The sequence below is a fragment of the Condylostylus longicornis genome, unplaced genomic scaffold, assembly GCF_029603195.1.
Source record: "Condylostylus longicornis isolate FDR11 unplaced genomic scaffold, ASM2960319v2 ptg000001l, whole genome shotgun sequence".
Lineage (NCBI taxonomy): Eukaryota > Metazoa > Arthropoda > Insecta > Diptera > Dolichopodidae > Condylostylus > Condylostylus longicornis.
The window spans coordinates 2,241,615-2,269,512 of record NW_026577970.1 but is presented as its reverse complement, the minus strand read 5'-3'; the positions used below and the strand labels follow the sequence as shown (position 1 = coordinate 2,269,512).

At 25.1% G+C, this 27,898-nt stretch overlaps 1 protein-coding gene across 2 annotated transcripts; it reads right to left on the bottom strand.

Moving 5' to 3' along the window:
* Positions 1-311: 311 nt before the first annotated feature.
* On the bottom strand, positions 312-24,849 carry LOC129613551 (tyrosine-protein kinase receptor). Of its 2 annotated transcripts, none has more exons than XM_055527705.1 (16): positions 24,509-24,849; positions 21,190-21,491; positions 7,445-8,729; positions 6,234-6,447; positions 5,688-6,173; positions 5,310-5,626; positions 5,026-5,192; positions 4,783-4,970; positions 4,495-4,669; positions 4,137-4,425; positions 3,454-4,060; positions 3,289-3,396; positions 2,705-2,912; positions 2,007-2,610; positions 1,737-1,937; positions 312-1,660 (listed from the first exon to the last, which is right to left on the bottom strand). In XM_055527705.1, the coding sequence occupies exons 3-16, from the start codon at positions 8,324-8,326 to the stop codon at positions 443-445; spliced, it is 5,664 nt and encodes a 1,887-aa protein (XP_055383680.1). In that variant the 5' UTR covers positions 8,327-8,729; positions 21,190-21,491; positions 24,509-24,849; the 3' UTR covers positions 312-442. The 2 variants fall into 2 exon arrangements, with proteins under 2 accessions (XP_055383680.1, XP_055383736.1); XM_055527761.1 differs by having other exon boundaries at positions 21,190-21,429.
* Positions 24,850-27,898: the final 3,049 nt, after the last annotated feature.

Below are 27,898 nucleotides of genomic sequence, written 5' to 3'. Positions count from 1 at the left end.
GTCTTTTAAGAATAATGTAACGAACATAATTATTTTTTTTAACAAATTAATAAAACTTATTTTGTCAAAATATTTCAATATTAAACTAGAAGAATGCTTTAATAAATCCAATTAACTCTAAAATTGAATTTATGTTTTGATGCTATTAAAATTAATTTATATTATAATTATATTCTTATTTATAGCTCCGTCAATATGAAAATTAAAAATATACATACATATTAGTAATTTATGATTTTTAAAAATTTTACTAAAATACTTATAAGGAATATTAAATTCTAAATTATTATGTACTGTATGTATAAGTTATTGCAATCTTAATGAAACAACAAAAAAAAGGCAAGAATTTCATCAAAATGATGAAATTGAAAAAACGAAAAAACGGCATAAAAATTCACAAAACATAAAAGTCTTAAAAGAACAGTTTTAGAGATTTTCTTTTTTAACATGTTATCTCTGAATGATTATCGGGATTTATAAATCGATCATTAAATGCTTGTATTGTGAATGGTACAGAATTTGCATTAATTGGGGAATTGCAATTATTACCATTCAATAATTCAGAATTTTTTAAATCTATTGATCCATTATGATGTTGCTGTTGTCCAGTACCATTTGTTGCTCCATTTAGTGATGATGTTTGTATCCCAGATGTTGTATTTGTTGTTGCAGATGTTGTTTTATTGTTATGTATATTATTTCTAATATTATTTGTTTGTATATTAGCGTATGGTTGTGATGGCATTATATGAAGTACCGCTGGTGAAATATCTGCATTATTTGCACATTTCTCTAAAGTTGTTGGGTCTAATGTAATACCATCTAATTGAGAGAATGATATATGAGATTTTAATGATGTAGGTGTTGGTTGCGGTGTATCTAGGCTTATTAATCTTGTATCTTCGTCACAAACACCACATGTTGTTGTTAATAATGGTTTATTTGTATTATTACAGCTTGTTGATGTACAATAACCATTTGTTGTTGGGGCTATGGTTTGTGCTGTTGCAGAAGATGTTGTTGTTATTGAATTTGGATGTACTGTTGTAATACAATGTACTGTTGTTGATGGATGATGACTATAATGATTTTGATGACTATGATTATGGTTATGATGATGATGTAATTGATGTTGGTGATTATGTTGTCCATTAACAATATTATTTAATGCTGGTTTTCTACCATTCACTAATTTTGTATCACTATTAATATGATGTTTATAGTAATGTTGTGTTGGTGAATGTTTATTATTTGTATTTCCGCTTGTCATTTGATCATTATTATTATTATTGTTATTGTTATTATTGTTATTATTGTTATTGTTATTATTATTGTGATTATTTGCCATTGTAAATGATGTCTCCCACGATTGATCCATGTTATCATCGCATTCTAATGAACATGATCTTGTTAATAATGATGATGTTGAATTAACAACAGTTGATGTTGTTAATGTATCTGATGGTAATGTTATACCAGGCGATTCTTGTAATAAACCAGTCAAAGTTCTTGATGTTTGTAAGGGTACCAAATAGTCTGAGGAACTTGGAATCTGTAGGCATATATCTTCTGACATTGTTGGTCTCATGACAGTTTGATCACGTTCAGAAGAAGGAGGCCGGAAAATACTTGGCAATGGTGCATTCATTATTTCTAAGTCCTAAGAAAGTATAATTATGCATTTTTTTATTTTATTCGGTTTATTTTATTAAGAAATAATTCTCTGGAAAACTAACCTGTGTGCATGTCGTTAATTTATTAAGTAGAACTTCAAATGTTGGCCTCTCCTCTGGAGTAGGATTCCAACATTCAGCCATTATTGAATAAATTACGGGCGGACAACCTGATGGAGCATCTAATCGACCACCACCGGTAACAAGTTGCATGACATCACGATTGGGTAAACCAGTGTATGGCATTAACCCTAAACTAAAAACCTGTGAAAAAAAATCTTAATCATCAAAGTTCCTATAAATTAGTGGTTTTATTTTAAGAAAATATTTTACCTCCCATAGGAGTACTCCAAATGACCACACATCTGTTTTTGATGTAAATATACCATCTAAAAACGCTTCAGGTGGCATCCACTTAATAGGCAGCATTGCCTTGCCACCTTTTCGATAGTAATCACTCCTATATATATCTCTCGCCATTCCAAAATCGGCTATTTTTACTACACGACCCGGGCCTTTACTACTTAAAAGACAATTACGTGCCGCGATATCTCTATGAATAAATCGTTTACTTTCCATATACCGGCAGCCTTTTGCCACATCTAATGCACAAAATACTAAATCTTTCATTGACAATGGTGATGGTCGTTCTGGCTTGTTTCGACCTTCACGTAGGAAATTTTTCAAATCACCGCCTGCTAATAATTCCAAAACAATAAATCGTGGATGACGATCAAAGCATACACCAATTAAATGTACTATATTTGGATGATTAAATTTAGCCATGATAGCAGCTTCCATAAGAAAATCTGCTTCAGCTTGACCAGTTGACATTTCTGGCAAAGTTTTAACAGCAACAGGCATTTCTACAGCATCACCATCTCGATGACGGTATAAACCTTGATAAACTTCACCAAATGCACCTTGACCAAGGGCTCTAAATGAATATAAAATCACGTCAGATAATTTATAATTTTGATGATATTTCTAAAACACATTATTCGTTGTATATAGTTGACTTATATACTTACTTGACTAGTCTTAAACTTTCTCTAGCAACTTGTGGTAAACTTTTAATATCAACGTTTCCATTGAGTATACCATCACAACCATAATTCGGATTGAAGTTAGTTAAAGCTGAATCATCTGCATTGTGTCTTAATCTACTTAGTTGTAGATCTTGATCTTGCAGCATTTTATGACGTTCAGCCGCTTGTTTCTTACGTTGTAATCGATTATCTGTTGTAAATAATTTTATAATTTAAGTAATAATTGTAAGTAAATATTTTATGCCAGCATTTGTGAAAACCGTATAACCGCCCATCGGTTACAAAACTTTGTTCGTTAAAATTTAAATTTCTAGTTGCATTTTAAATTTAACAACAAAGCGTAAATATTTTCACAGATTGGTAATTCTTTATTTATGAATTATGTCCCATCACCTTGGATCACATATAAATTTTAACTTCTTTATCAAATACAAATCAAAACATGTATCAAATTTTGGTTTCGTTTTGTGTTAAAAAGTTTGATTTAAAAACTAGTTAAAAATTTGATTATACAGTTTTCTCTTGGCAAATGCTTTAGAAATATTGAATAAAATAAAGTTCCTTACATAAAATAAATATTAAGAAAGTAAATGCTATAGCTAAAAATACTGAGATGACACAGAAAAATATTATTAAATAATCCATCGGCAAGTCGTCAGTTTCATCACCTATCACTAAAAAACACATTATTTTAAATTTTATATTAAGATTACAAATTCAAGCATTCTCACTTTCACATGAAGTGTCGTTATCGCGTTTTAATTTCCATTTATCCGGGCATATACATCTCGTAATTGATCTATATTCATCCAAAGCGATACAACGGTAGTCACAACCACAACCTTCGATTGCCGGTATTATTATAACAGAACCATGACCGGTATTTTCGGCTGGTAAAATACGACTCAATGATTTGAGACTTCGTCCTGGATTTATAAACGAGGAGCCCCCTTCACCATTGATCGAGTCTCCGCTATAGCTGTTTCCTCCAGAAAAACCACCACCACCTCCTCCTGTTATGCAGCCACCTCCACCCCCACCAAATCCTCCTTGACCGTGTATACCATTTGTACTATAACAAGCGTGACCTCCCCGAGCACCTTCTAACAATGACGCACCAAAAGTTGGTCCTAACGCAGTATCATCTCTTGCTTTCCAACCACCACCAGGACCGGCAGTGCGATTACCATCTGTGTATGAAAGTCCAGTAACATTTTTACGATCTGGCTCAAATCCTTGCCCGTGCTGAATATCTTGATCAATATAGCGTCCAAAACCAAGACCTCCACCACCACCAGCTATTATTAAAGGGATCGCGTCACTACTTCCAGAGTTTATCTGAAATAATTTTATTACAGAATTATAAAGAAAAAATAAAATTTTTTATTTTAATAAAACTACGGTTTGTACTTACTAGAAATATGAAAGTGCCTCCACCGCCCCCTCCAGCTGCTGGATCAAATACAAAGTTTTTCACCATATGTGTTTTAGAAGGATACCCCATTAAATCCTGGTAATTACTTGAATTTCTCACACAGTCGCTTTCTCCAAGTGTTGCTGGGCATGCATTTTCTCCTTTTTGTCCAACTGATATATAAATTTCTTCATTTTTATGCAATTCTAACACTGCAATGGAAGTTGCACCGCGTGATGATCCAGCACCATTTGAACTCAATCCTCCACCCGCTCCCTTAGCAATAACACTAAAAAACCAACGAATCTCATAATAAATTTTGGCCAATATTATTGATTTAAATAATTGATATAATTACGTATAATATCCTTCACTTGGAACTTTCCATTTTTGCATTCCTTTGTAATTATCTATTTCTAAAATTTTGACATGATCTAGGGTATATGAATTGTTCATGTCTTTATATGCATTTTCACATTGAGAGGCAGTGGGCCCTAGTATTCCACGTGCTCCACATGTATTTAATTCATAATCTGCAAAATGTTAATTAAGTAATTAAATGATATTGCAAAATTTGTAATAATTTTAAGATATTGTAAAATTAATATTATAAAATTTGTAATATTCAAATATTTATATTTTTTACATGATTTTTTAGCAAAATCTTTGTGCGGATCTTTCTTAACCCGCAATCTAGGATTCCAGTAATCATAGCCATCTAATTGATCTTCTGGGATATTAATACCGAAACATTCAGGACTTAAAGAAACATCGTCAACTGCAACATCTGAAAATATTCTCATTCCCATTCTGGCTTCAAATTGAAGAAAATATCTGCAAGGAAAATCGTGTAAATAAAAACAATATTTCAAATACTTTAAAACATTACCTTGTTGTAATATTTGGTAAAATATGTATTTGTCTGTGCCACATTTCCCCTCGATTTTTCATACTCCACCATAAGGTCGTTGTAATATTTTCTGTTTCTTTAATTTCAACAACAGAAAAATTAATGCTACCTGCATTCAATCCGTATTGATGAACGTTAAACCGCACCTATGTTTAAACATATTTTAATAGATATAATTTCAATATTTTTTGAAATGTGTGACAAAATAAAATCTATTATATATGTACATATAAGGTTTTATTATAAACGAACATTTTACGTACCATACAAGAATTACGGTATGGTGAATTTGGATTACCATGTAAAGATGGTGGTGGGTTAAATATTTTGCTATTCATAATAGCATTTGATGCGAAACCAATTTTTCGATCTGGATCCTTTTGGCTTTGATTCATGTTGACTAACATGTAGTAACCACTTGAATTACTCATATGTTGGTAAGTATGATCACCTTCAGGACCAGTTTTATCAGTTGGGGATGGACCTGTATGCCTTGACCATAATAGCATATTTTTGGCACCATTTTTCCATCCACACCAATCAGCTTCAAAATCACAACGACCGCCATATGGAATTTTATCTAAAACGTTAAAAATATCAATATAGTTTCTCATATATAAAAAAAGAAAAAACTAATTTACCGCAATTAAGTGACTCATCTTCATTATTATCACAGTCTTGATCAATGTCACATATACTCTCCAAATCTATACAAACAGGTACTTTATTTGATGTACATTTCAATTGTGTTGTACTGCAGTTACGATTTTTTGCACTATCTTTGAAACATTTAGACATTCGTAAATTATCAATAGCAACATGTGCACGATTTTTTAATGCTTCTGGTGGTACAATTTCTAACAGAATGCGAAAATCTCTTTGAACTCGACCAATTTTATAATGTTTTGGTTCCCATATATTTAAATCATTGCCAGCAATCTCGGATATTACCCATGGACTTTCACCATCTTTAGTCGGTTGTATAACTATGCGTGATAATCCATGAAACATATTACTTTGATGCATAAATAATTCAAGCTGACAATTTTCTAATGTGTTTGAAAATACCGGGGAGGTTAATGTTATGTTTGACATATCCGGATGCAAACGTATATATAAGAATTTTCCTATAATTTAAAAAATATTGATTAACTTTAAAAATAAATCTAACACAAAAACTTGTATACCATTTGCATCATCTAATGAATCAGCTTTAGGACCTGGATATAAACCCGTCAAATTTATGCTTGCTAAATCAACACCATTCGTAACATAAACTGAATCAGAATTTGAAATATTTTGTGTCCATTTCCAAGCACATTCTGTATCAAATGTACATTTCACTCCAAGGCGATCATCAAAATAATTTGAATAACTTGGGTAATTATCATCAATGTAGCTCTAAAATGTGTAATAAAGAATTATTTTAGTTGATTTTTATTCAGAAAGTTGTGAAGTTAGACAGTTTGTTATTTGGTTTTATAAAAATTTTTAGTGAGAACAAATTTCAGCAAGAAAATTTTGTTATAATATTATCAAATTATTAAATATACTCAATAATATACTCGAAAAACGAAATATTGCGCAAAATATCTAAATGGGACAAAATTGCCATAATGAAAATTTAACTTTGTTCTACTTTACGTATTCATGAAATAAAATTGAAAACAATTGGAACAAGACAATTTGAATTCATGTAAGTCATGTAAATCTTATTTTAGTCTAGAAGTGTAGCTTTTCTAAAAGTAGTTTAAATATTTAAATAATATTAAAGTGTAGCTTTCATAATTCGTTCGAATATTTCTTATTTTTTCGCGATTTTAACATTTTGTAGTACAAAAAAAAAACATTTGTTAAATTTAGCAATCGCAGTAAAATAACATTTTACTTATGCTACTGCAAATTAGCTTAATAATACCAAGTTTTTAATAACAAATAGCCTAAATTATCTAGTGGTTTAAAATTTTAGCAATTCCTTTATCATAGAACACAATTAAATACTCGTACTTATATATTTTGAATACGACTTATTCAGAACGAACTCTTTTAAAATTTTGCTCTCATCCAAATGTTGTGTGAGAGCTACGAGTAATACACGAAAATAATATTTCAAGAGTTTACAATGAAATACTAATTGAACTGAAAGTTAGAATTGTAATAAAACAGCAATATGTACGACATATTTCTGTTCATTAGAGCTCAATTAATTCACGTTGTGATATTTATTAAAATAAAATAATCGGTTTTAATTGAATTTGATTCTTTCATATTCCGCCGTACTTTTTTAATAAAAAAAATTAGTTTAATTAATAATAGAATTTTCACTTAATGAAATTTAAATAAGGCCTTTTCAAAAAAATAATATATAAATAAATTATTTATTTTAAATATAACTTACGTTATTTTTTATTATTCTATGAACTTGCGAATATGCACTATTTGATAAACCACCATTATGATCATTATAGTCTTCTGCAATATCAGTTCTAGTACCATCAGCCATTAATATCTTTAATATATCAATCTTGTTTGTCCGATTAACTGATCCTGCTTGATGTAAAATTGATGTCTTTGAACGTTCAATATTATTGTTATTATTATTATTATTATTATTATTATTATTGTGGTTATTAATATTAAAATTGTTATTATTATTATTATTATTATTATTATTATTATTGTTATTATTTAACACAATACTATTTTTCCATGGTGGAAGCTGATAATTATTATCAAGTGATGTTATTGATTGTGGTATGTTTGATGATCCTTGTGGTTGCTCTTGTATTAATTTATTTCTTAATGAATCAAATGAACCTTTTGCAGATTTTTGATTTAATATATTATTTTTTGTTTTATTATATGGTGGTCTTGGACGATATTGGGTTGATGGTCGTCGTGTTGTTGTAAATGGTCTTAAATTACGATTTAATTTTTTATCATTTATATCAAAACGTTCTGTATATGGTTGCAATGTTGATGATGTTGTTGCATATATATGTTGACCACTTCTTAATGATGATTTACCCAAATTTGTTGATGCCGACGACGATGATGATGGTAACGAAGATAATGATGTAGATAATGATGCTGATGATGAAGATTGTGGTTTAAAATATGGTGTTATTGAATTATCCGAGATATTTTTATATACTGTACTATTGCTGATTGGTATCGGCCTCTGACAATAAACAATTGTTGATGTAATATAATAAAAAAGGGCTATTCCTTTTGTTATTTCTAATAAAGCAGATTTAGATTTTGTTGATTTATTTGTCATTGTTTTATTTTATATATACATATGTTTTAAATGTTTTATTGATTTTTTTTTATGATTCTTTTAAAAAAAAGAAATTTTTTTTTCAACTATATTTTTTAAGTTAAGTTAAAAAGATGAAGATTTTTCTTAAAAAAGAATGTATATATATATATATATATATATATATATATCATATATATGTACGTAGCTCTGCTGGTAAATATAATTTTGTATTCCGCTTAACAAGCTTTTACAGTATCGTTTTATAGTAATAGCAGCATTCAACTATTTTAAAAAAAAGTTTAAAATAATTTGTAAATAGCTTTTGCTTTACAACCATGTTTTACAAATGAATTTTATTGTTTATATTTTCACAAGTTTAAGAATCAGAAATTTGTAAATACGTCTACTAAAGTTGTTAAATCTAGAAAGAGAAGAAAAAGAAATTAATATTAACTTTTATTAATTAAGTTCTTTGCAAATATTATTCAGATAAATTCCTAATATAATTAAAACTATATAGACAAATCAATTATCAAAAACGTTTTTCAACATAGCTTTCAACGTAAAATAAAATTTGTTTTTTTTTAAAGTTTTGCTATTATGTAATAATGAAATATGGCATGTATTGTAGAGCCCAGCAAACATTTTCCAAAAATAAAAATATTCTACAAAATTTGGAGGAATCAAAAGAAGCCGTTGTACAGTAAAGAGCAAAATGATATCACCTTCCGACATAATTTTTAGTGAGTTTTCTTCTGATGAAAAAGAACATTTCATTCAATTTCATAATTAAACTTGAATTGACTAAAATATTATAACAACTCGTAGAATAGAAATTTAATTATCTAAACAATTTTTTTAAGAATGCCGAAAATTTTACAAAATCAAAATGTAATCAAAATGAAAAGGTGGATATTTCGCTTTTGTACGTTTTCTTGTTTTTTCATAGAAGTTCGAGTAAACTATTGCAAGTACATATACGAAAAAAGGAAAACTAAATCGAAGTGTCATTTCCTAAAACTAGAAGACCTAGCAGAAAAAATTTAATGGGTCAAAAAATAATGTTTTAGCTATATTAAACAGATTTTGAAAGAGATCAATGAATTAAAATGTAAAAATTTTAAATTTCAATAAAATCTTGTATTTTAGTCATTGAATATAATTTTCTGCCTAGACCATACAAATAAAAATCTAAGCTATTTTGCATAGCTTAGAAATTGTATAATATTTCTGGCTTCACATAAAATTATTTCTTCAATTTTATATTAGAAAAAAATAATACATTTTAGGGATAGTTATAGAAGAAAATTCCTAAACTATTATGTTTGGTAGAAATTTTACGTATTATAATGTCTATTCAATTGAAAGAGTAAATCGAACTTTCTGAAAGAAAGATATTTACCAAAAGAGCTATAAATTAATTATAATAAAGCAATATAAAGGAGAATATACAGAATGATTCAGTAATAAGTATAAAATTATATAACAGGGTTGTCCAAAGGTCTTGATAGTGTGATAGCTATATTTCAAAATTTAAAATTTTTGAGAGCTGTAGCTAAAACTGTTTTAAAAAGTTAACTTATCACAAATTCTAAATTATGAATTACATCTGTAGCAAGAGTGATAATAGGAGGAATAGTTTCATTCAAAGTTCAATATGAACTGTCCATTTCAAAGAAAATAATTAATTAATCGGACTCGATCGGTATCGGAGGATTACACAACATTTTATATTCCTTCGCAAGTTTTTCGATTAGTCAACATCCTTAACTTAACAATATTAACTTGAACAAAACTGAAATTTGTTTTAACGGTGCACTTTCATATTTTTTTTCAGTAGCTTAAGAGACATTTTTTAAAATAAAATAACAAAAATGAAAAGCGAACTTCGGTACATTCATCGAGAGCCAAAAAAAATTCTTGGAAGAGTCGCAATTTTTTAATTATAAAAAAATATGGATAGGTAAGAAAATATATAAGGTCTATAGTGATCACCCGTAGGCCTTTTTGATTTACTCTAAACAGCTTTATTTATTGCTTAGAGTCAGAAAAAATAAAATCATAAAACTTTTCTTTAAAATTTGTTGTGCTACAATACAAAAATTTAGAAATTCTATTATCTGAAAAAAAAGTACTTAGTAGAGCTTCAAAATCTTCTTACTAAAAAGTTAAAAAGAAAACTGATAAGTTAGAATTCTTCTTTCAAATAAGTTTCATTTGAACGTTCTATCAATTTTGCAAAAACACGTGAGCAAGTAAAATTTTGATCAAATATTAACACGTAATAATAATTTTGATCAATTCCTGTACCTCTTGCACATTGAGCTTTGACCGATTTGAACAAAAGGTTTACCCATTTTTGATTTTCTAAATATGATAATAAAATGTTACTTATTACTGAACCACCATTACCTAACTCCGGCCGATTACTATAATTACTACAAAGTACCCGCCAAATCTAAATGCTAAACACTTGTTTTTTTCAGCTTTGAATTTTAAGTTAGAAAATTGAAAATTTTTTAAAAAACGTTAATTATCTCAAAAAATTTCGTTAATTTTTCTTTTTTTTTTTGACACGTACTGTTTGTTCAGGCAAAAGAATAATTTTCGCAAAAATAAATTACACACGAAATCGTTTTTACATGAAAACGGTGAGTCTGGCATCAACCTAATACTCGTATGTAGACCTATTAACTAAAAAAAAAGGTTGTAAACAATATATTAGGTTCAATAGCATCGAATCTGCTATTGACATTTTGTCAGCCGGATTTCTTTTTAATCTGTAAGTAAAACTTATTTTCTTTAACCCTTCAAAACTACAATTAAACTTCCAAAACCCCAAAAAATATGCAATATTAACGAACAATTCAAGTTAAAATTAGTTTTATAAATACTTATATGCAAAAAGAGTTTTTATACCCGTACGATGGAACCCGTACGTGTGTACATCTCTAATTTTACTACACATACATATTGTGCAAGGATATAATTTCTTCCCCTTTTCTATTTCAAATTAATATAAATTTTTTCAGCATTAATAAAATATAATAAATAAGACATTTCGTGAAACTTGCTTTCTTTTGATTTACAAGTATGCAATTAAATTTTATATAAAATAAAGTTGGGTCAAACCAATGATTTGCAATGTAGCACATTTCCCTTCAACTAATGAAAGTATTACTTTTAAAAACAATTTATGCGATAACTTGACAGAGGGTGTAGATGGAAAACAATTTTCTTTTAACGAAATTAACTATTTTTTAGTATCTAAAAGCTGTTAAAATTTTAGACTTTTACAAACTGGGGCTTAGAACAAAAACGAAATTTTGCGAAATTGGAAAAATGCTTATGGTTTCACTGCAATAAATAGTTAAAAAATGGCATTTTTAAGGTTTTGAAGGTAATAATTTTTAGAGGGCGGAAGATAGGTAAAAATTTTCTTCTACAGAAATAAGTTTCTGGCAAAGATCTATTTGCATACAAAATTTCAGCTTTCAATCATCAAGGGTGTAGAAGTTTTGCAAACACGTCCACGGACGGACGGACTTTCTTTCAAAAAATTTTTGGGAAAAGTGCTAATGAAACTAAATATTATTCTTATACACTCGTGTATAATAAAATAGCGAACATAATATGAATAGATTAGAGCGAATTTTGGGGTATTGGTAAAGAAAGATAATACTAATAATAAACAAGCTTAATGGTAGTACTAAACAGAACAATACTCTGAAATCCTTTAACCCCAAAAGTAAGAGGGTACTGGTTTATTTATTTTTTTGCGTATACAACTAATTTGTTTTTCAGATAATAATGAATAGAAAATAAAACTTTTTTTTTTAAAAAGAAATATTGTTACAGTTCTTATATATTATACACTTTTATATTATGTGATTTGAAAGAACATATTCTATAATGTGCATATAAATATAAAAAACCAGATTGTTAATAATAAATAGCTAAGGGATACTATCGCTTCCTCTGGAAGATTAAATATCTATAATAATATCATACCATTTTAACAAGGTTTAAGATGTTGCAGTCATTTAAAAAAAATAAATAAAATTTTAAATACTTACATATCTAGCTATCATTATAAAAAATATTATTTTAATATATATTTGAAAATTTTTATCAATTTTTGTAAAAGTACAATATGTGCATAATCATAAAATGTGTACAGGCTTTTTAAGAAAATCTCTTAAAATAAATAATAATCTTTTTATTCACTTTTCTGAAAAACTCTTGTGTTAATAATTAACAATGTCCTAGATCAAATATAACTCTCTCATAGATTATAACATAACTTTATGTCTAGATATGTCTAGTTTTTATGTTAAATACGCATATGATTGATTTAATACATTGATTTTATGAACATATTTCAATTTTCTAAATTTAGGGATATATAAACAGATTTATTACGTACGTATAATAAGGCGTCTCACGTTAGACGCCTTATAGGTTTACGAAATTCCCGGTATAACCATAAATTAGACCATCGCCAAATATTTTTAAAATTATAATATTATTAAATAGTTTTGACTAATAGTGTTATTGATATATTCGCAAAAAAAAAAAAATGTAGATATTCTCGCTTTCAAGCTACCTCCTATTGTGAAATGTACGACCTATGCATTTTTCGCATGTTATAAAAACACATTTAACACGTTTTACTAGCAAACTTATGACAGGTGAAGGAAAATGTTATGTGGGTTAACTATTAGCCCTCATTTTGGCGTATCGAAAAACACAAAAGATGAATCATCTATAAAACAAGCCAATGTTACTATATGTCACATGTCTCCGAAGTTATAAATATTTAATTTTAGCAACCTGCCGGTCTGTGTGTGGACGCGTGTATCTCAAGTTTGGCTGAACCGAATTTGATGAAATATTATATGTAAGTTTATTTCGACTGTGGCACGAATTAATCAACTTTTGGGATATATCAGACCTCGGGAACTGAGGTTTTTAGCGGGCCCGTTTTACATTTTTGATCATTATGAAGAAAATATTCAACAGATGTACTTGAAATTTCATATATAAGCTTCGCTCGATCATCCGTGAAACCTCCTAACTTTTGGAAGAAATAAAACGTCAGCAACTGTACGTTTACTGCTGGCCAAATATACATTTTTGCTTATATAAAGAGAAATAATCAACCGATTTAATTGAAATTTGATATATAAATATTCCTTGTATTAAAGCAATGAACATATAAATTTTTTGGAAATATCAGGGCTCAGAAACTGATTTGAGTGCCGATTTTATATTTTTTACCACATGTACGGATGAATTAATGGGATTTCTTGAAATTCGATATTTGAGTTTTGGTTGTTACCGAAACTAACTGGCGAGCATTTCAGTAAATTCGGGTGACACAAAGTGAAACTCTACTAATATCCAAATTTACATTTTTCTAGGTATGTTAACTATAAACTTACTAATGCTCTAAAAATTGGAAAGAAGTATTTAACAGACATTTTTATAATATTCTGCAATACTTTCACTTAACTAGACAATACACATTGCGGTCGGTTATGTGCTGACCACATAAGATTTTTTTTTACTTATTTTGGATCCGTTCAACCTGCTAATGGCCTATATATTTTGTAATTTTTTAAATATTTAATTTTAAGATAAAATTTTTTTCACACAATAACAATAGAAAATAATTTTAAAAGAATGTTATTCCTATTCTTAGCAAGATACTTATGCTATGATCTTTAAATGATAGTCTTATAGGTTAGCGTTAGAATAAGTAAAAGGTAATTCAAAATACAAAACTTAGTTTACTAATACATTCATATTATTTTTGAAAGAGATATTTTTCAATAATTTTAAAATTAATTTAACTTAAACTTGACTTTATTATATATTTTATTTATATTATAGTATATTTATATAAATACTTGATTAAAAGCTAAGTCTTTATTAACTTTTAAAATATTACAAACTAAATTCTATAGGAAAATATTATGAAAAACTATATTTAGTAAAATAGAGTATTATAACATTTAATGTATATATACATGTATGTATGTAAATAAAAAAATTACAAAATGCTGAAAAATATTGTAATTTTCCCTTTTACAAAAAAATTTGTAAAATAATATTTTGTATGTATCACATAGTAAAATATACATTACAACTTAAACCAACCAACACATCATTTACATTTACATTTACAATATATAAAAAAAAAGTACAAATTACAAATATACTATATTTTTTATATAAATTTTCTCTTTCCTTAAGAACCATTAAAAGTATAAGAATTTGTTCTTGAACTTTTTATTTTCCTTTTGAAAATACCATTTAAGAAAAAATAAAATTTATGCATTATGTGCTTACATGTATATAAGTATATATGTAAACGTAAATACATTTATATTTTGTTTATAGATGGATACATGTCCATCCATATGTACATAAAAAAGAAGCACACATACGTGTATTAAAAAAGAAGGAAAATAAAGTACAAAATAGAAATAAGTTATAAAAAACGCAAAATAAGTAATAATAAAAAAAGGGAAAATTCCACCTTACCCGCGCCTAAAAATATGCTACTAGAATATAGTTAAAAAAATTTAATTTTTTTCATTCCATTTTTTATTTATTTTATTTTATTTTTTCTTTTTTTATTGCAAAATTTCTGTACTCTTTCTTTTTCTACACAAATGTAAATATATATACGTATACGTATGTATGTATGTAATTATATTGTGTGCACATAATATGTTTATAATAGGTGATGGCTGATGTCTTTTCTATTTTATTAAGTTTCTTTTTCGCATTATTTATCTGTACTTTAAAATATTTGTACATATATGTATGTGTGTATGACTTGTACCTGTACTAAATACACGTTTACCAATTCTTTTAAAATAAATATTTACTATTTATTAATTTTTTTTCCAACGAAGTTGTTTTTAATAGATTTTCGTTTAATAAAATCAAAGCAAAATATATATATGGATAATTGAAGTGGAGTAGATTTTACACATACAGCGATCATAAAAAAAAATCAAGAAAAAAGAAAAAGAAAACATTAAAAGTCTAGTATTATAAAATCCTTCATGATTGCACAATAATTTTTATGTTATTCCTGCGTTTTTCCTATATTTTTTTCATCTTTAACTTCTATAGCATGTATTTTTTTTTTTTTTTGCTTTATTTTTCGTACGTTTCAGTGTACGAATTTCAATGTATGTATAAATATTATGTGTGGTTGTATATGGTCTGTGCATATGTTGTACCTATAAAGATATCATTTGAATTGGTATCTGCTGAACAAATTACAGATGATGTACATAATATGTACTTATATGCATAACATATATGCATAAGGTTACCATTTCCTTAAAATTTAAAAATACAAACTGAGAGCGCGGTTTTACCTAAAAATGAGTTTTATTTTAAGTACATTACAATTTGTATTTTTGTAATTACCAAACAAAACATAATATATCTTTTGTATAACAAAGTTCATTTTAAAATAAAAAGTGCTATAGAAATTAAAAAAAGATTTTAGGTTTTTCAATCATGACAAATTTCTAAGGACAATATTTCTGCTTACGATAAAAATACTATCAAAAATATTATAAGCAAAGAAGTTTGTAAGTTCTCGTACAAAGTGAGTACAAATTTCTTAATTTAATGAAGGAAAATGTAAAAAGTATATAGAAATCCGAAACAACCGAAAAATAATTATTAATATATTATTTAGTTGATAGTAACAATTTCGGTTTTTTTTCTATTAGACACTAAACTGTTTGATATTTTCTCCCTATAAAAAATAAGAATTTTGATTCCTTTGTAAAAATTGTCATAATTATGAGGTTTTGTATTTTTCATTTAATTTTTTTAAATTTTTCTAAATTAAAAAAAAAACGAAAAATTTTGTTTTTCTCTTTTTTTTCTTATTAATTTTCGTATTAAATAAAAATATAAAAAATATTTTGTATTAATTTTTTGCACACAGTTCTGGAAAACTGAGTGTAAACAGAAAGGTAGGAAATTATTTTATAAGCAGATTTCCACTCCTAGGAATATTTTGTTTACTTTGTCAATTATTACATAGTTTTTTACTTTTTACTTTAAAAATTTATTTTTAATATAAAAATATAAAAAAAGGATTAAATTTTATTTTACTATTTTGGAACAATTTAAACATTATAGATGGGTTAGATATATCAAATATAGGAAATCATACAGTCAATCTTAAGTATGGCAACCCTTATCCATGTACACATTGTGGATAAAACATAGCAAACATGGACCAAACCATTTTGTATTATTATACACTTTGGATTTTTATATAGATTTTGCATTTCCATACATACAAGATCATGTTATATCTATATTTACATTGTATTCTTTGTCATATAATACGTACTTATGTATACATATGTATATATAAATTTGAGTTTGGGGAGAAAATGAAAAGGAAATATCTTCATAATATTTATATGAAACAAAAAATTGTGATAATAAAAGAAAACAGAACCGAATTATAATAAATAAAAAAGCAAAAGATAAAAAACAAACTAATATGGAATAATATTCATATAAGAGAAACAAGAAAAATAATAGAAAAATTACTATTTAGATAGATGTATAAAGATAATCTTTAATCTTCAGATACTCGCTCTACAAATAAAAAACATACATATGTACATTACATAGCCGCGTTCTTCAAACTTTGTTCCGTGGAGAAATAAAACAAAAGTTCAAATACATACATATGTATATGAATGGTTCCGTTTAAATTTTTTAAAGTTTCCTTAATAACGGCAACTGCCTTTAAATTTTATTTTGAAGAACGTAATTTTTAAAATTTATTTAATATGTTCAAGCATCTGAACATCTGTTATATTCAATAAGAACGCCTTAAGTATAAAAATTTGGAATTTTAACATTTTCGTTGTTTACTAGAGCTTTTTCTTTCTCTTAAAACTTTGAATCAAATTAAACTTTAGTGCTGCGTCAATCAAATTCAATTTAATTATTAGTTTATATGTGCTCTGTACAACCATAACTGTATATTATCCTTGTCAAGCAAAATCTAATAAAAAAAAGTATTGTTGTGCTTATTTCAGACGAATCATTAAAAAAGAATTATTTCGACATTTGAAATAGCGTTTAAAGCCAATGAATCAACAAATGCGCCTTTACCGCCCACTTTAGGAATACAAGTTGCCTTGTACTAACGTATGTTAGAATCGTGTACTTAATTTGCCTTACCGTTTGAACGCTAAGAAATAATTGTTTCAAATATAAACATAAAAGTATATTTTAGATCAGCGTCGAATTCTGAGTCGATTAAACATGTCTGCCGTCTGTCCATCCGTCCGTGCGTCCGTCCGCCTGTCCCAACGATAACTACAAAACTAGGTGAGCTAAGCTCACAAAATTTTTACAAATATTTATAATAGTAAAAGTCTGAACCCTACTAAAATTGATAGAAGAATTGAAAATGTACTTAGAATATAAATTGATGTGATGGAGTCAGTGGTTTCGGTAGCTGCCGTTATTTTGCATAAACGGATATGGTTAAATAGCCATAATTTTCGGTAAAAGCTGTTAATATATCATGAGTGCTAATGATAGCTGCCATACAACTTCAAAAGTTTATTTTAATTTCATAGAAACTGTAGAGCCTACAGTATTGATATTTCATACAAGCAAATATTTTATTAGGCACAGACAAATATTTTATCAGGTTTTATATTTTATAAAACTAGCTGAAATTTCTTAATTTGTTGTGGCAGGTGCCATACATCTTCGAAAGTCATTTGGTCTTATATTATGGAATTTACTTAAATTACTATGCTGTTGACACGGTCAACTCTACGTATTCCCGTTCTTTTTTATTTTTATTTGTAAAAAAAAACTTTAAAAACTGTTCAAAGTAAAAGCTTATTAGGATTGTTGATTTATTTAATATATGTTTTCAGGTAAAATTGAATATATAAAAAATTTATTTGAAGGTTGGAATACTGCATTATGCTCCCTCTTATCCCACTTTTCAAAATTCGTAATTCACTTTATTTTGTAAAATAAATATAGTTACTTTTAAAGAAATTGCAATATATTTAGTTCCGATATATTTTATTAATTTTTAAAAATATATTGATCATATCGCCGGCAAAACTGCACGTAACTACAAATTTTTCAATATCCACTTCTTTAATTATTCGGAAAGTAAAAGTTATTTTGCAATTAGAAAACCACACTAAAATTACTAAAACTACACTAAATTAATATCAGTCAATTGGAACTTGTACAAGTTTTTATTGCAGGAAAGAATATCACATGAGCTGCCCAGTATTTAACTACGTTGCTTGTACTTTCAAGTGCTTGCATATTTGAATTTCAGTAGAGTAAAGCTTTAAATTATTTAAATGAATAAATTAAATTGATAAGTTCTAATATCAAAAATAACCAAATATTGCAGAAACTTTTTAAAATGGAAATTGATTTTGTTAATTTCAACTATAGAATAAAAGTTAAAAAAAAAACAATTTACTTATACTTAATGATTTTTGTAATTATAACAAAGCTGCGAGTAAAATTAATTCTAATAGCGTAGCAAGAACTTCATTTATGAAGTTAATTTTCAATGCAAAAGTTAATTAAATAAAATATGGTCAAAATGGGATTAAAATAAAACTAAATTTCGATAAGGAATAGATTGATTCGCTTGCAAGAAAACCGTTAAAGCAACCGCAATAAAAAAGCTCTGAACAATTTAACAAAGCATGATTGAAGGTGACTGGTACTAAATGCAATTACTTGCAATATGTTGAAATGGGTAATCTTTAACCATACTTAACCACAAGAACTTTGCTTTACAATCATTTATAATACTGATGAATCATATCAAATAAGAACAAAATTCAACTTAAAGTGAAACAATCATATATCATTGAAAGAGAATTAACTGGATTGTATTGTAATTCTCAAAAAAATTTCGTTATTTGTCAGCAGTTCTTTACTTTTCCTGAAGATTTTATAAATTTTTATATTAAAAATTGAATGATTTAAAAATTGGTAAATCAAACTAATATTTTAATTTCTACAATAATATACAGATTGTTTTTCAATTAAAAAAAATTATTTTAACTATATACTATGATTATAAACATAAATATTTATAATATATCGCGCATGCATTAAATAAAAATAATTAAATGTTATGATGTTTTAAAGTAATTTTTGCTATAAGAGTTTAGTGTAATATACAGTGTTAAATCTAGGAAACTTTTACTTTTTAACACACTTTTCAAAGCTGTAAACGTAATCAAGCTGTGTAGATGGATAAAGATAAACATGCCTTGAGAAATTTAACTAACTTATATGGATAACAAACGATTAAATCCATGGATATAATCGACCAGTTATCTACATCATGGGCTAAATTTCGAAAAACGTAATTTCAACTTCTTCGGTTATGTGGTGACTAGCCAGATTTTGCAATTTTGGATATTTATATTTCAGAAATATGTGGAAAAGAAAAGGCTTTGAATCGATTCTTCACAAGTATGTACGTTATAACTGTGCCATAAAATTTTTATTTTAGTGTATGCTTAGGTGCCTACGTCGCAAAATAGAGAGCAATTTGTAAGACTTATAGGAACCATATATAATATATATTAATAGCAACTACATACAGTTTTTCTATGTCCTGATTGTAATGAGAAACAGTGAATGCTTTTAAATAGTTTTAAATAGACATAGAGTATTTGGTTGTGATATTGAGTAAAAAGTAACAAAATAAAATTTAACAATTTCAGCTGGATCCTTTCTAAAAACAAGTTCTTTTATATATAAAAAATTTTGACACGAAATATATTTTTATTCCTTTAATTTTCTAAAATGGCCTTTGGATTTAATTTTAGATAAGGAATGAAATATTTACTTGTATATTATTATGTACTTGTATTCTAGTAAAAGTTGTTTTGTTTTTGTTTCTTTTTTTCAAATTGAATTTGTTTTTGTTTTAATATATCATTATTGAATTTATAGAAATAAAGTATATTTTCCCATGTTTAGAAAATTTATAAAAAATTTTTTGCAAAAAATTAATTATTTACACTTTATAAAACAAAAAAAAACACTTGTCACTTGTCACACACTATAATAATTTGTGTATAATACAAAATGTATGTACATATAATATAAATATTCATAATGCATCATTAAAGTTATTATTATTTTTGATTTGGTATTTTATTTAATATCGTAATAATTTAGTTTATTTTGTAGTAAAGCAAAAGTGCTAACTAATTGTTTAGTTTTTGTTGTATAATGTGTATGTTGTAAATATTTTTTTAAAATGAATAAATTTGTTTTTGTTTTTGAAATCAGCCCTTAAACTTACAACAGCTACACACTTATTCGAAACAATAAATTAATTTAAAATTCTAAAGATCAAAATTTAATCAAAAATAAATCAAAAAAACAGAACAAAAAGGATTTATGTGAATCGAATATTATAGAAATTTGAAGACCTCTGGTTTTATAATAAAACATTGGCATACAACATTGTAAAATACACACACTTTATAATAAATACAATATGTTATACTAGTACACATATATATATGCATATGTATAGGTATAAGATATACATTGAATCTATTATTGTATTGAAAAACACAAAAAGACAAAAGACAAAAAATAGAATTGTATATAAGGACTAATAACATTTGGAGTACAGGAATTTTTTTTCTGTATTTTTCTTTTTTTTTTTATTATTTTTATTTTTCCCATTTTCTTATTATTTTTTCCTTTAATATTTTTGTTTTTTCTTTTCTGTATAAAATAAAAATGGAAACGTAATTTATTTAAAAAGATTTTTTTTTTAATTCACTCACCTTTTTATAGATTTTTATTTTTTTTTATAATATTTTGTATTTATTTATTAATTAAAATACATTTTTTAATTATTGTTAATAGTTTTATTTTTATACTTGAATATTGCTCTTTACAGCGTTTCACTAATATATATTTCACTTTTTATATTCATATATATTATGCTTATATACATACGTATATAATATATTTATGCAAACACATATTTATTATATTGAATTTAATTTTAAATAATACTGCATCTGAATTTTTTGAAAAATATTATTATTATGTATATTTATATATTTTTTTCTTCACTTAATTTCTGTATTTTTAAAAACGAAAATCACATCATTGTATTAATATATACACATACTTAATTATAGTATATATATAAACACATTTAATTTTAAATATTATATTTAATTCCCTATAAGTATAACCTTATTAAAATTTCACCATATTTATTTATTTTATGCTATGTAAAAATTTTTATTTTATTAAAAGTTTTGCTTTAATTAAATTTTTAAGAATAATTACATATTTATGTAATGTTGTAGGGTTTTCAAAATTTTATGAGCAAATATTTTTATTAAAAATTAAAAACATAAGTACATAATAATATTATTATGTATATAAATTTATAACTAAGTATAAATGTATTTAAAAAAACAATTTTTAAAAAATATACTTCAGAACACAATTTTTTTTTTTAAATTTAGTGCAGTTTTATTGTAAATTAATATATGTATGATTTTATATTATATTATTTTAAATATTCATATGAATGTATATCAGTAGGTATATAATGTATGTATTAATAAGAAATAAATAGTCCTTATGTAATATTACTTTTTTTGTGGAAAAAATAAATTGAAGAATAAATCATATTAATAATTTTTTATTTATAAACCAATTTATTATTTTTAAACTTGTTAAAAACAAACTATTGAGCAAATAGTTAAAAAAAAATCACTAAATATTTTTGTGCTTTTTTTATTTGTTTTGTTTTTTTTTTGGCTAGACTTTTAGTATTTTGATAAAAATGTAAAATATACTTTTTACTGTTTGGAATTGCTTATTTCTTTTATTTTTTTTATAATTATCTGTTTCTTTAAAAAATCATTTTAATTCGTATATGTATGTATGTATGCACGTTATATATTTCTATGTATGTACATCGTTGAGTATAATATATTTAAACCCAAATTTTGATTTATTAGTACATATATTTTATTTTGATAAATATATTATTTATATATATACGTGCATAAGTACAATATATCTTTTGTAATTAGTGCGAATATATATGTATACATATAGATATATGAACGTTTATTGTACACCCATATAGTAATTATATTTAATTTAAAATGTTTAATTATAAATGAATATGAATTATATATTTGTATTTATATGTACACATACATAGTAAGTATATACACAGTAAAACTCATTTAAATGAAATAGACAAAAATATATATATGTTAATAGTATACGTATATAAAATTTACTACTTACTTTAAACTTGTTTTCATTATAATTAATTTGGGATTAACATGATTATATAATTATGTACTATATAGAGAGTTTCAAGTGTTTTCATATAAATAACTGTGGATTTATACTCCTGTCAATATTTATATAAAATGTATTTATGAGGAAATGGAATGTATTTCAGGACGGTTGATTTTCTTTTTGTATTTAATATTTAATTTGCAAAATTTGTATTTCAAATTTAAACTAAAAATATCAAATTCAGTAATTTTTCTGGCAAAGAATGAAAAATATTTTGCAGTCTGATCGTAATCTCAACTAAATATTTAATAATTTGTAGTTGATTGTTGCAATTAAATGCAATTCTTTCATTTGTTTTTTTTACTTTATGTGTTTAACAGTACTATGTTATAAAATTCTTGATCTAACCATAATATAATCATCTAATAATAAAATATCTAATTTGTTCAATAATAAAAGTTTTAATTGTAAATCGAATACAAAATCATTGCATACTATTATAAAATTATACTTTTATTTCATTCAATATTTTTAATTTCAGAATTATAAAATAAAAGCAAATATGCATAATATTTGCATATTGTAAAAATGACTGAGCTAAACATGAAAATAAATAAATAAATAACGTGTGCAATGTAAATGTATCTGTATATGTTATAATATATTCTTTTCCATTACACGAAATTTAGTGGTTTAATAATTATATATATAAGTAATAAGTTTGCATACCATTTGCACAGCATTTTGACTTTAAATTGAAATTTTTAAATAATTGTGTTCAAATTATACTTTCAAAATATTTAATTGATTCATAAACTATATAAAAAGATAATTATAAACAAAAATATTATTCAAACTTTAATATAATTATTTTGGCAACTGGAGTTGATAAGTTAAGGATTATATTGGTCGATATGACAGCAAAAAGCTAAAAATAGTAAACTTAAGTTCGATTCGTGCTTGCAACTACAAAGAGTCTATAAAAATTTAAAAAGAACTGAAAACTATAGCTATACAAAATTGTAAGCTCAACCGAAATAATTGAAAGAAATGATAAAAACTTTTTGAATGCACCATAACGTTTAATTTTGCTTTCAGTTTCACAAATTAATATAAAAATTATTTAAAATTATTATTTATTATAATTGATTTTTCCTGCGTTATATTATGTTTCATACACAGTCATACACATATATTTCAAAAGTTTAAGTAAGCGCGAATTCACTGTTTTAAGTATTTTATCAAATATACACATATTATGTATATATATTTAAACAAGTATATTATTATAAGATAAAAAGTCCTTTAATGCTAATACATGTCATTATTAAATACACATTTGTATACATATACGTACATTTTGAATAAAATACCTAGGACGTATATATATGTACATACTTATATGTATATTAATATATTTAATTTTTCTAATATTTTAACTTGAATTTGCAAAATTTTCATTACAAATTTTTTAAAATATAAATTTCAAGAGGTGAAAAGTAAAAAAAAAAAATTTAACAAATAAAATTCATTTTCATAATCGCAATTTGAAAATTTGTATTCATAAAATTTTACCTTTATTAATATTTTTTTTATTATAAAACAATATGAAAAACAAATTAAAGAATTTTGGTAGCTACCTAGGCTCTATACAAAACAAAAATTAGTTTTTCTCAATAAGAAAATTAATTTTTTTAAAAATTTAATTTTTTTTTTAATCAAATACGCTATTACGAAAATGTATGTATTTGTATGTACATATACGTACATACTTTAATATTACAATGTATATACACACATTTATCCATTAACATATATACATACATTCACATATATTTTTTGACAGACTCCGAGAACAATTGGAAAATTCTTTTACTTTGTCGTTCCTTCTTCACTTTTTTATTTTTTTCTTTTTCTTTTTTTAGAAAATCTTTTCATATTTTTTTCTTCCACTTGTTAAATTTTTCACCATATTTTTTTCTTTTGATTTTAACTTTAATTTAATAGTTTATTTTTTCAATTTTAATTACAAAAAGCAAAATTTATTTTTTATTAAAAAAATTTATTCAACTAAAATATGCTTTTTTTTTTTAAATAAATTTAAATTTTTTTCATTTTTTCATGGTAGAAAAAAAATTATTCTGTTCTTCTTTCCTAAATGAAAATTCTTTTTCTTCTCAGATAAAATTTTCATTATACACTCGACTCTTTTGGGATGTGGAAAAAATAACTTTTATATAAATTTTCTCTTATATTGTTATACACATTCTGTTATACAACAATAGTAATATACCATTACCTTACCATATAAAACTAATAATAAATAAAATATTATTCCCGATATTTTTTCTCTCAGAGTATTAATATTGTTGTTGTTATTTTTATTGTGTTCTTATGAGATTTGAAAAGAGTTTTTTTTTGGCAGGAGAATTGTAGGGTAATTTTATAAAATAAAAATTTTAAAATATTGTAAAAGTTCGAGTTTTTTTTTAAATACACACATATGCGTATTTATATATGCATATATTTATATTTATATAAAAATATAGAGAGAAAGATGAATGCTAGCTAGATATACAGATATTCTATTAAATTAGAGTCTATTTTGATTTGAATATATGAAATCGAAGATCAGTGTTACAGCGAATACAAAAGTTATAAGTTTTTATGCAGTGTCGTCGATCTTTTTTTAAATTTTCAAAGAAATATTTATAGTTAACATTTCTATATATTTCAATTATACACAAATTCTGTATAAATGGCTTTTCCAGGAATTTTAATAAAAATGAGTGCAAACGGTATCTCTTGAAGTTTTAATCTTAAAGTAATAAAAAAAAACTAAAGCTGAAACTGATTTTATTTATTAAGACTTCTTGGGAACTCTGAAAAACTGTAGCATTTTTGACTATCAAACAATTTGTAAATTAACAAATTGTTTCATATGGTACAAGAAAGGCTTTATGTTATTGAAAATTTCGTGATAGAGAGAGTAAAATATATGTGGGTAAAAAAAGGTTTAGGATGTTATATTATGTCGACTATATTTCACTAATGAACAAGGAAGAATGAAGCATAATTTTTTTAGATAGAGTTAAAGCATTCAAAAAATGTATTGTCATTATTTTTTAAGAAATTTTTAAAGGAAGGACAAGTGTTTTAATATTCATATGTCCTTCTATTGGAAGATATAAATAATTTTTTATTTGTTAATTACTAGTAGATTCTCAAAATCAGCATTATCAAAGTTCTTTCGAAATATTTTCCGGATTTATTTAGATACGAAGAAATTTTAGACGATATAGACAATAATATACACGTTTTAACGTGGAATATGAATTAAGTAAGGTTACTTCTTCTAATTAAAAATTTCTATTCTTATTACATTTTATCTATAGGATAGAAAATTTTCCAGCATAAGCGTTTGATACAAACAAATCGAAATATGTATGCATATAATTTTGACATTTGAGAATATTCGAAATTTGGGATGTTATTGAAAATTATTTGTATCGTTGTTTACTCATTATGTATGTATTACAAAAATTTTATTTTTAAGAATAAATTTTCGAGAAGAATGCAATCCATACGGAAAAATAATATATTTCGAGTAGAAAATTAGGAATAAATTAAATTTAAATATGTATATATAATTTGCTTAGATCGAATATAAAATATTTTTTTTCAATATAAAATAATGTTACTCTAGTCACAAAAATGCAATTTAAGTGTTATACAAAATTATTGTACATATGATGAGCATGTTAAAAAAATTGAGATTCTTATAAGAAAAAAATAACAATATAATTTTTGTTATACCATTTCTTATCCTCTATACAATTTACTTACACATAAACATATAACATTGTATTTGTGAATATCTGAATTCTTTTTTTTGTGTAAATTTGTCTAGTAATATAATATTATGTGTAAATTCAAACATGACATATACTTTATAGAAGATGGTTTGAAAGATGTTGTTGATGCTGAATACTTTGATGCTGAACATAAACGTGCTTCTATATTGTATATATGTATATGTATATTGTTTTACTGTGTAAATGCATACAAATCTTTACAACATACATATAATAAAAGAAAACATAAATTCATATTTTGTATTTTCATGATATGGTCTTTATACTCAAATTTTATATTATACGTTTATCACTGCGCGTGACCATACAGACTGACTGACTATGATTTTGTATTGTAAAAATATAATACATATTTTTTCTTCTACATTTCATATTTCAAATTTGTGTATGTGTTTTAATACTAAAACTGTATTAAAAAGATTAAAATTTGTACATTTAAAATACAAAACACTGATTTTTCATTTTTTTACGTCCTTTTAAAATGGTATATGTTAAATATCTGCAAATATGTGTATATACATGCGTTGCATATATACACATAATATTATCGTATGCGTATTAAACTATATAATACATATTTTGAGTTGGAAAAAAAAAGTAAAAAGAACTTTAAGAAAACTGCTGAAAAATGAAAAAATAAAATAAAAATGTTATGTAAAGAAAACGGTTGTAGACATTTTCTTCTATAATGCCGTAAATAAGAAATATCTCCCAAAAGTATGCAATAATAAGAAAAATCTTTTGTATTTAGAGAGAAATTTTCTTATTATTGTTATTGTTGGTGCTGTTGTTTTTGTTGTTACGAATGGTGTTTATAATACATATATTTACTATAGTATTCAGCACAAAAATTCACAAATTGGTGAATATAACAGTAAATATGTATGTATATTTTATAAGATTTTAGTATTTTATAAAATTTTTTGGTTATACATTTAGGATACATAGATTTTCCATTAATATTATGTTTGTAGGTAAAAGTCAATACATTATAAATGTATGTATTTATGTTTTGAAAAGAAATTTTTTTTTGTATCACATAAAAACTTTTTTGTTTTTATTCTAGAAATTATATTTTACACATACGTATACGTTCTTGTTAAGACTCCTTAATATTGTAATTCTTGTTTTATATGAAAATATAATATAATATAATATAAGGTTGATATTCAAATTTATAAATATGTATATAAATATATTTATATAAAAAATATAAGTATTCCTACCTATTATTTCACTCTGTGTACATGAATTTATAAAAAGTTGAATTTATAAAAGTGGGAGGAGAAGGGGTGTAAAATATTGTTTTGTAACTTGACATTATAAAATATATTCTATA

Bases quoted from the DNA above. Each gene is read 5' to 3' on its own strand.
- LOC129613551 (XM_055527705.1), bottom strand. From the start codon at position 8,326: ATGACAAATAAATCAACAAAATCTAAATCTGCTTTATTAGAAATAACA. The intron at 6,448-7,444 runs GTAAGTTATATT...TACACATTTTAG, and splicing joins ATAGAATAATAAAAAATAAC to AGCTACATTGATGATAATTA. The intron at 6,174-6,233 runs GTATACAAGTTT...TTTAAATTATAG, and splicing joins TTCATTAGATGATGCAAATG to GAAAATTCTTATATATACGT.